Source organism: Etheostoma spectabile, unplaced genomic scaffold (assembly GCF_008692095.1).
Source record: "Etheostoma spectabile isolate EspeVRDwgs_2016 unplaced genomic scaffold, UIUC_Espe_1.0 scaffold272, whole genome shotgun sequence".
In the NCBI taxonomy this organism is placed as follows: domain Eukaryota; kingdom Metazoa; phylum Chordata; class Actinopteri; order Perciformes; family Percidae; genus Etheostoma; species Etheostoma spectabile.
The window spans coordinates 1,127,116-1,137,470 of NW_022605576.1; the positions used below are offsets into that span (position 1 = coordinate 1,127,116).

A 10,355-nucleotide genomic window follows, 5' to 3' on the forward strand; every position below is an offset into this window, starting at 1 on the left:
AGCCGACAGCCTATTGGACGATTGGTAGAATTCATATTATGGCAAGAACCAATCAGCCAAGAAAAGAGAAACAAGTGGCCATCATTACTTGCCACTGAGGATAAGTTTATTTGAGTTACTAGCTTCAGAATTTGTAAGTGAACAGCAGCTCAGATTAGAGACCAGATGAATACCACACAGAGTTCTAGCAGCAGACACATCTCTAGAACAACTGGTAAGAGGAGACTTGGTCGGAAGAGTCCAAGTTTGAGATCTTTGGTTCCAAATGACCTGTCTTTGCACGACGGAGAAAAGGTGACCGGATGGATTCTACATGCCTGGTTCCCACCGTGAAGCATGGAGGAGGTGTGATTGTTTGGGGGGGGGGGGGGCTTTGCTGGTGACACGGTTAGGAATTTATTCCAAATATAAGGCATACTGAACCAGCATGGCTATCACAGCATCCTGCAGCAGCATACCATCCCATCCAGTTTGCGTTTAGTTGGCCCATCATTTATTTTTCAACAGGACAATGACCCCAAACACCCTTCCAAGCTGTGTAAGGGCTATTTGACCAAGAAGGAGAGTGATGGAGTGCTGCGCCTCCACAGTCACCGGACCTGAACCCAATCCAGATGGTTTGGGGTGGGCTAGACCGCAGAGTGAAGGCAAAAGGGCCGACAAGTGCCAAGCATCTCTGGGAACTCCTCCTTTTGGGAAACCATTTCAGGTGACGACCTCTTGAATCTCATCAAGAGAATGCCAAGAGTGTGCAACGCAATAATCAGAGCAAAGGAGGGGTACTTTGAAGAAACTAGAATAAAAGACATGTTTTCAGTTATTTCACACTTTTTTGTGAAGTACTTAATTCCATATGTGTTCATTCATAGTTTTGATGCCTTCAGTGATAATCTACACTGTAAATAGTCATGAAAATAAAGAAAACACATTGAATGAGAAGGTGGCTCCAAATGTTTGGCCTGTACTGTATATGGGGAGGGGCATATCATAGTGAGGTGTTGGTTGTCCTACCCCAGGAAGGTTTTCAGAGTTTAAGTGAGAGCCCACATCCCATCCACTGACATGGAGGGAACGCAGGTTATGAAAAAAAATGCAGGCAGCCACACGGGGGTGATCAAAACTAATTTAATACCATTTAATTAAAATGTTTTGGTTTCGTTAAGGCCCTGCATGAAGGATATGGTTATTTTGACTGATGTGTTCTTCGTTTGTGCCCTCCGTTTACAGGCACACAGGCGTGCTCTTGACGACATATACACCCGGGCACGTGTAAATGAAGACTTATCTTAAAACTGACAGCTGTGTGTTATTTTTGAAAGCCGAGAGGTTGAACGGTCAGTTCTTGAAAATGGCCGCCCACGTGTAAATCCTGCATCTCTGGCACACCGTTCGATAACCAATATCTCCCAGCCCCGTGTCTGTCTGTCTGTCTGTATGTGGTGTGTGGCTGTCATCTAAGGTCCAGCCTGCTACTGCATTTAAAGGTAGAGTGTAATTAGACAACAAGTGCCAGCTGTGTCAATTAACACACCTGGCTCTGCTCTCATGAGCCAGCCCCACACTTTTCTGTCCAAATAGCCACATCCACAAATACAATCTAGAAACTTTACTGTTTTGTACAAATGAGTCACGTAAATAACATTTCTGATAGTACTGTAGCGTATAGCGCACACAAGGACACAGCTTTTATAAGCAGACAGAAAGTGTGATTAGTGTGATTTGATTTCTAAAATTTTACAAATATTAAAAGCTATAATATAGAATACTGTGGCCCTTGAAACAGTGTGATTACAAGTGATTATAAGTGCATGTAAGTAAATTTGGGCATGTGAACATGTTTCTATGTGCCATTTATTGTCTCCATGCGCTGATTTTGTGGAAAATTACCAACAAAAATGCAACCCATTTTCCAAAACGGGATTCTGTTATTATGAGAATATAGGGATGTGCAGAAGATCAGTGCAGGAGGGAAACATAGTAATAACAATGCTGGAATAATTCATCAACAAAATCACATCTTCTTTGGGCTATTGTGGTTCTGGTTTTAGGGGTCTTCATGCTGAATAATAGGATTCAGCGCTACACCAATCCCAGGGGTGTGCATTTTAGTTAGATACACTACAGCTATTGATCTCTGTTTTAATAATATCATTAGAGCCTACACACTAACTCATCTGTTTTTTATGTTAATTTATGTTGTAGATGGTACAGTCGGCCAGTTCCAATACTCTTATGTCTTTTCCATTGATTAAATAATGTCCTAGCCTATAGATTTAGAAATTCTCCACATCCACCTGTCGCGGCAAGAGCAGAAAGGGAGAAGAAAACAAGAAGGGGGGTGCACGTAACAGTATTTTTACACACACACACTTATATGTCACTATCATTCCGAATATTCCAAATTTGAAACATGTCCTAAACAGCATATTCCGTTAGGATAGTCCAAACAAGGCCATTTTATCCCCTGAATTTAGCATTTTCAGATTAAAACATGGGATATGCTGGTTTCAACCAGCCCATGGACATGTCTACATTACTCAATCAGGGTTTTGTGACAGTTTACGGACTCTTGACTGGTTATGACAGTCAGCTCTGTGCGTTGCTATGGTTGCTGTACACTGTGGAGGTGGGCGTGGTCTGCAATCAGCTGCAGTGGAGACAGGTGTGGGGAAGGCTCAGGAGAGCAGTGCCAGGTGAGTTAATTGTCTCAGCTGACTGTAGTTGGACTAATTACAATCTCCCTTTATATGCAGTAGCGTGCTGGGTCTTGGTGGATTCTGGCCCATGTGGGAAGCCTATTGTGGGGAAATGAGATTGAGCCAACAAAATGGCTAAATGTGCATTAAATAAACATATTATACTAGAAGTAAAATCAGTCATTTATTAGGGAGTTGATATTAAGTGGCAGGAAATCTGGGATACAGATTCAAAGGGTAGAGAGTATTACAAAATTCATAAGGTGATTTGGCTAAGAAGACGTAAAGGAAAAGGTGGAAAAGAAGTCCCGTTTACTCTGTTAAGGTTAGGGCACACAGGGTTAAAAAGTACATTGTTCTTATTAAAGAAATCAGAAACCGAAAAGTGTGAAGGATGTGGAAGTAGGGAAACGGTAGAACATGTGTTAATTAGGTGTGGAAAGTTTGATGTAGAAAGGGAAAGATTAAACAATGGAAAAAAATAAGGGCTGGAATGGAGTATTAAGGGAAAATTAGAAAGAGGAGAAAATCAAACTTAATTAAAAAAGTCATTATTTAAATTTTTACATGAAACAAGATTAATAAAAATAAAACATGAGTTGTTTTTTATTATTTAATTATTGTTTCTCTGAATGTGAACTTAACAAGGTGATGTTGTTGCATATAGGGGGCGGCATACATCCAAAAGTTGGTTTGTAGCCCGCCATTAAATACAGAAGAAGAAGAACCTTCAGATGACTGAGAACCTGTTCACGTCCTATTTACCCCCATTGTACCAAATTTGATTGCAGTTCCACCAGAGTGTTTGACGCTCAGAAATTTGGTTAACATCACATCAGTGTGACTGATGCCTGGTCCTACCAGACTCTGGTTCGTTAGCCTGATCCTACCGGACTCTGGTCCAGTAGCCTAGTTCTACCAGACTCTGGTACATTAGCCCGGTCCGACCAGACTCTGGTCCTACCAGACTCTGGTCCGTTAGCCTGATCCTACCGGACTCTGGTCCCTTAGTCTGGTCCCACCAGACTCTGGTCCCTTAGTCTGGTCCTACCAGACTCTGGTCCAGTAGCCCGGTCCTACCAGACTCTGGTTCAGTAGCCCGGTTCTACCGGACTCTGGTCCATTAGCCCGGTCCTACCAGACTCTGGTCCATTAGCCTTGTCCTACCAGACTCTGGTCCATTTAATTAGTCCAGAGAGTCTGGCCTCTCTCCATTGACAAGTGTTAACTTCCTGGAAGGCGGGAACTGAAGTTATGAAGTTCAAAACTATTGGATCTGCCCAGAGAACGTTTGGTTGCGACGTTGGCTTAGCATCGCTAGCGTTCGCCTTCACTACTAACGGAGGGAGCTGGAAAATCAAACTTTCCCCAAGCCTCGTTGGGAGGAGGGCCACAACATCACGGCCCCCAACAAGACTCAGCAAAGATAGTTCTTGCTCGGGCTTTAACTTCTGGATATTCAGCAGCGTTGCCACAACGGAGCGAATGGCTTTGCTTCCATCTTTCTCAAACTAGCGCACAACCTCAACGTCATTGTTCTCAGTTACTCCCTCTGTTCGCTGATTGGACCAGTGAAGATTGGCTGGAGAAAACCTGCGAATGTACCGCAAACCCAGACATAGTCCTGATGGAAAATTAAAAATGAGTAGACATACAGTATGTAGGAAGGTGGAGCCAGGCTAGTGGTGTGTGTGTGGGTGTGGGTGGGTGTGTGGCCAATGAACCAAAGCAAATGAAATGTTTGGTTCAAAACATTTAATGAGACTGAACAGGTATTGACAACATAATAAACGTGAGGTTAAATAAAGTCTTTATTCCTTCAAATCTTTCTCCTCATCTTCTGAGTGGACCATCTGCTTCTCGGCTTTCAGCAGTCTCACGCCTAAAGGGAAGGAAAACACAGGTTGAAACTAAGAAACCAGCTCCCTGATAGGATTGCTTGAAGAGGGGTGACAGCTAACAGGTGTGACACAAAGCCCCAGGTTAGTTTGAGTTAGGGCTGGGCAATGTTGGAAAAATCGCAAATCACAATATTTTTGACCAAATACATCGAAGCCATTTTGTAGGGTTGACTATTGGTGCTTTCAAAAAACATTATCACAATGAGATTTTAGATAAATCATCCCAAATAATTTGTATCTAAAGTAAGTGGTTAAAGGCAAATAATAGCAAAATGAAGTTATGTAAATAATAAAAACATCTAGAATAGTCTGGTAAATTCAGAAAATGACATCCCTTTACTGTACTGCAGCCTTTAAAACCAGGAAAAGACAACACTTGTATTGCAATGACGATATCTAGCCTTATACAGTATATTAATGTTGATATGATACCGATATATTGCCCAGCCTTAGTTCAACTTATTTGACTAGAAAACTAAAGGTGATCCAAACTTAGAAAGCCCTGCCTGAGAGTATATGTAGTTGCTGCGGTTTTCCTATGCAGTGAGTGATGATTAGCAAAATTCCCTAATTTTCCTCACTTTGGGGCCTAAATGAAGTGACTTAGATCATATGAGATTTCCCCTTTGAGATTTCCCCTAGCCCTTTGAGATTTCCTTGTGAAATGTAAAGGGCATTATAAATAAAATGTATTATTATTATTATATGAATAAACATAGTCATTCGTTTCTTGACCTGAAGGACTTTGCTGAAGGGATTTTTGCCAGGTCCCCAGGCCAGATCTCACCAATTACCTTGGCACTTGCAATGCAATCGTAACTGATGGGTAGTGGTGTCCAAATGGTACCGATGCCAAATGAAGCTCCGTGAACCAGTGTCTTTATTTTCTGAGCCCACTAGATGGCGCTCTTGGTTTAAAAATGAAAAGGCCCAAGGAAGCAATTCGGGTTGCTTTCAACCATTTGTTAAGCAGAGATCGCCATCTAGTGGGTTCAAAAAATAATGAAAATGGTTCTTGAAGCTTAATGAGCCCTTGGTCTTTCTCTCTTGTGGCCGCCAAAACAGTTTCCTCTCTCTTCTGTTCTGTGACTGTGAACCAGAAATGGTTCTGTATCTCCTCTCTGGAGACCATCACAAAGCTCCTATTTCTGCCCCAAGATACCAAATAAACCAAAGAAGACCAAATAAAAGAGTTTTTATACTCAAATGAACTTCTTTCTAAACTGGAATCAGGCTTCAGGAAAAAGCACAGCACCATTACTGCTGTTACAAAAGTAATAAATGACATACTTGTCGCCCTTGATAAAAAGCAATTCTGTGCGTCACTTTTTCTTGATTTGTCAAAAGCATTTGACACAGTGGACCATGCTGTTTTAAAGCATAGGCTTCTTTGTCTGGGACTGTCTGATTGTGCAGTTTCTTGGTTCATTAATTATTTGAGTGACAGGACTCAGTGTATTAAATGTGATGGTCTATGTTCTGCATTAGTGAAGGTCCACAAGGGGGTGCCACAGGGTTCATTATTGGGTCATCTCTTGTTTATTATGTATATAAATGACATGGGCCTAAATGTCTCGGATGCTAATATGCAGTTCTATGCCGATGACACGATTATTTATTGTTTTGGATCGTCCCCAGCTAAAGTGGTTGAGTCTCTGCAGAAAGCTTTGATGTGGTTCAACACACGCTCATGCAGCTTAAACTGGTTCTCAATGCGGATAAGACTAAATTGATGTTGTTTAGTAACACTAGGAAGGTTTCTCAAGTTCCTCCTTCTGTGTTTACTTTGACTGGAAATGTCATAGAGGTGGTTCATTCTTATAAGTACCTTGGCATTTGGCTAGATGATGCCCTCTTTTTTAAGCCTCATATAGACAACCTTGTGAAAAAACTTAAACTCAAATTGTCCTTTTTCTTTCGAAATAAATTTTGTTTTTCTTTTAAAGCCAAAAAGCAGCTAGTCACTGTAACATTTTTATCTGTCTTAGATTATGGTGATATGGTGTATGGGACCGCCTCAGCACAGTGTCTGCATAAGATGGACACTGTGGACCAGGCGTCTCTGAGATTTATTACAAATTGTAAAAATCTAACTCATCATTGTGACTTGTATTCCAGAGTGGGATGGCCATCGCTGTCAAACACGAGATCAGTGCATTGGCATATTTTTATCTATAAGGCCATGCTAGGTCTGTTGCCATCATACATCAGTAGTCTGATCACATGGAGAAGTGTTGGTTCCTATTCATTGCGATCAGATGATCACTTGCTGCTCATTGTTACATTTGCCCGTACAAATCTAGGAAAAAGGGTTTTTGTCTTCTCCGCTCCTTCTGCATGGAACTCTTTGCAAAAAGACTTGAAATTATCTGAACTTATTTCTTTAAATGCTTTTAAATCCAGATTGAGACAGCCTGAAATGACCTGTTTACATTGTAAATGTTTTTAACTATCTGTGTTGTATAACTTTTATAAATGTGATTGATTGTGTTTTTGCCTGCCTCTTGGCCAGGACTCCCTTGAAAAAGAGGTTTTTAACATCAACGGGACTTTCCTGGTTAAATAAAGGATAAAAAAAATTTAAAAAAAATGCCATGCCTCCATGGTGGGAGGGACCAAGACAAGAGGAAGGGAGGCAAGTGGAGGACTGGAGGATACAATGCTAGCAACATGAGATGCAGCTCTGGAGTTCTCTCTTAGATCACAAGATGACAGCCAAGCCAGTGTCTTTAGCTGATAACAATCATAAGATGAGGTTGAAAGCCCCAGTAAAAGCTTATACATGAACCCTGATTTAAGATTATTTTGTTATAGTATACCAAATGTCTCAAATGCCCAAATCATAACCCACTACTTTTTGTCTAAACCTAGTTCAAGCTTAACTGTGGTTATTATACATTTGTCATATTGGAGACACAAATCTTCTAAGGCAACACAAATCCCTATGAATAATAATCGCAAAATAAATGTACCATTGTTATGTGACACAGTGACCTGTTCTCACTCCGAACGGGTAAAATCCAGACGTTTGGACAGCGTCCGATGCGCCGGAGAAAGCACCCTTCGGCGTGTGTGTAGACAACCCAGCGGGTTCCTGAAATGGTCATGTAATTTGGATTTTTTTTATTTTTTTTATTTGAACTTAATTTCGAACTTGACCATTTCACGAACTGCCATGACACTGGGCTGCTCTGGGGGACGCAACAACGGGGAAATGAAACACAACACACGGGACGGTGACGTCAACTCGCGCAGGGTCCCGATCCGCGGTCTCTGTGGCACGCAACAATGGGGAAAGGAAACGCCAGACACAACAACGGGTCGGTTGTGGTTAGGAAAAAAATAAACGGGTAAAGGAACCACAACACGCGGGACAAAGTCCCTGGTCTCCGGGGTCAAAGTCCTGTGTTGTTTGACCCATCCACCCTGCGTGTATTATTGTCTTCAACACTACTCACTGACGTAATTGTTCTCTGGTCACGAAACAGGCTTCCCATTGAAAAACAGTACTTTAAAATTCGTAATCAACACACAAAAATACCGACATTAATGTGACCTGTACGCAAATCAATAGATTAAATAACGTGACAACGTCCATGAGACTGGGCTGGTGGAGAAGGGACCGGGGAGAGCAGCATCTAGACGGGGTTTAGTGAGTTTGGTTGGGGGGGTGGATGGGTCAAACACAGGACTTTCACCCAGGAGAGCGGGGATTGGGTCCCTCATGTGTGTCTTTAACAGTCCCGTTATTGCCATGTGTCAGGGAAATGTAAGCCCCCCCCCCCACAAGCTTTTCCTTAACCTAACAGCGTCAAAAAGGACGCCAATAGTCCCAACCAAGTATGTAATATGACGCTAAAGGAGACTTTTAGCGTCATATAACAACGACTAAGGCACCGTATATTACGAGATGGGAGTGAGAATGTGTTGGACACAGACCTGGTAAATGTGGAGGGGAGTTGAGGACAGGTGTGTCTTTTCTGCGAGGTTTCTTCTGCTGATCGGCCTCCTGATTCTGTGCACAGAGGGCTCCATCGTCCTTCATCTCTGACTTCCTGTCCACCAGGCTCTCCCGTGCCTCCTTGTCTGTCACACAGCCAGACAAACTGTTAACATTGTCAATCAACTCCCTAGGAGGGACTTTTACAAAAGAAGGAAACTTAAATATACCAGCTCTGTTCTTATTCACACCTGTTGCAAGTATTTGAAGGTTGATTTTCTGTCTAGAACAGCTAACGCTGAGTTGATCGGTTGCTTTTTAGAGGGCCAGTTCAACCAGATCAAAACTAAACTACACCTATTTTCCCATTAAGTCTACTGCATCAAGCCATGCAGTATTGGTTTTTGTCTTTTTGTTGTTATTTTTAGCCAATCCATGATCATTTCAGAACCCTAACCACTAATGTGTGTTTCATAAAGTCAAGTAGTTTTAGTAAAATTGAGACCATTACATTAAATACAACGGTCACGTGATTCAAACCGCCACTGTAATCTTCTTATGTCCACATTTGTGTCTCCAAATATAAATGCAGATAAGTGTATTGCTAATTATTGGTATTGGTGTTGATGAAATCCTAACGATGCCCATCCCTAACTGGCAGACTTGCAATTTGTTTGTAAGGATTTTTATTATCACTTTTTTCTTTTCTTTTCAATTGGGGGGAATTCTCAGAAAAATCATAATAAATCCGTCCATTATTTGATCATTTTCTGTGGTTTTTAGTGTGTTTAAAATAAAACAAATCTGAATCCCAATGTGTGTTGTGTTTTAAATTGGAATCATATGACTGTTATTATTAGAAATAAAGATGACCAGAGCTCCGTGCTTACAGCGTTTGCTCTCCTGTGTCATCAGTCGATGTTCAGGCTCCAGGGTCGACCTCATGCAGCCAGTCGTCATCTCTGAGGACCTCTGGGCTTTCTACACAGATCACATAACACACACACACAAACACACACACACACACACACACACACACACACACACACACACGGACACACCGGACACACACAATCACCATCCATTATTTATTAGTGGACCTTATGACACTAACAAAGGATAACGCACTTTAGGGTTTTGTGTGTGTGTGTGTGTGTGTGTGTGTGTGTGTGTGTGTGTGTGTGTGTGTGTGTCTGCGTCTCTGACACATCTGCTTTACTTTTAGATGAAACTGCATCCACACAAGCTTTTATGAAATCACCACATTCACACGGCAGTTCTTTGTCTCTGCGAGCTTTGTCATTGCCTTATCCACCTCGCTTTTATCACTTTAAATATTTAACATGTCCAAACACAACACGTTTTAGCAGTTTGTCGAGTTAAAATTGGACGTGGTTTTCCGAGTGGATAAAGAAGGGAAAAACAGAATCAGAATCCGCTTTATTTGCCAGGTATAAGGACACATACGAGGAATTTTTTCTTTGGAACGTCGTTGCTCAGAATGTGTTTACACATACAAAATAACCAAACAATATACACATGCTCTAAACAGAAACAATATAGAGGCAACAGTGCAATTAAGAAGAACTACAAAAAAAGAAAAAGGGTAAAGTGATAGAGAACATGGCTGCAAATAACAGAGAAGCAAAAAGGGAAAACAAAAGCATGAAAAAATACGAGCTAAAAGAGGAATACATATAAAAATGAAGACATAAAAACCAATGAGCGTGTGTTCTTACCTCAGTCTCAGCAGTGTCAGACAGACGGGCTGGAGCGGCGTCCCTCAGGGTTATAAAGCTCGGAGGAGGAGCATCCTCT

At 41.6% G+C, this 10,355-nt stretch overlaps 1 protein-coding gene across 1 annotated transcript; it reads right to left on the reverse strand.

Annotated features, from left to right (window-relative positions):
- Positions 1-4,440: 4,440 nt before the first annotated feature.
- On the reverse strand, positions 4,441-10,355 carry ppp1r17 (protein phosphatase 1 regulatory subunit 17). The gene is made up of 4 exons (XM_032510819.1): positions 10,277-10,355; positions 9,428-9,518; positions 8,537-8,683; positions 4,441-4,578 (listed from the first exon to the last, which is right to left on the reverse strand). The coding sequence occupies exons 2-4, from the start codon at positions 9,495-9,497 to the stop codon at positions 4,508-4,510; spliced, it is 288 nt and encodes a 95-aa protein (XP_032366710.1). The 5' UTR covers positions 9,498-9,518; positions 10,277-10,355; the 3' UTR covers positions 4,441-4,507.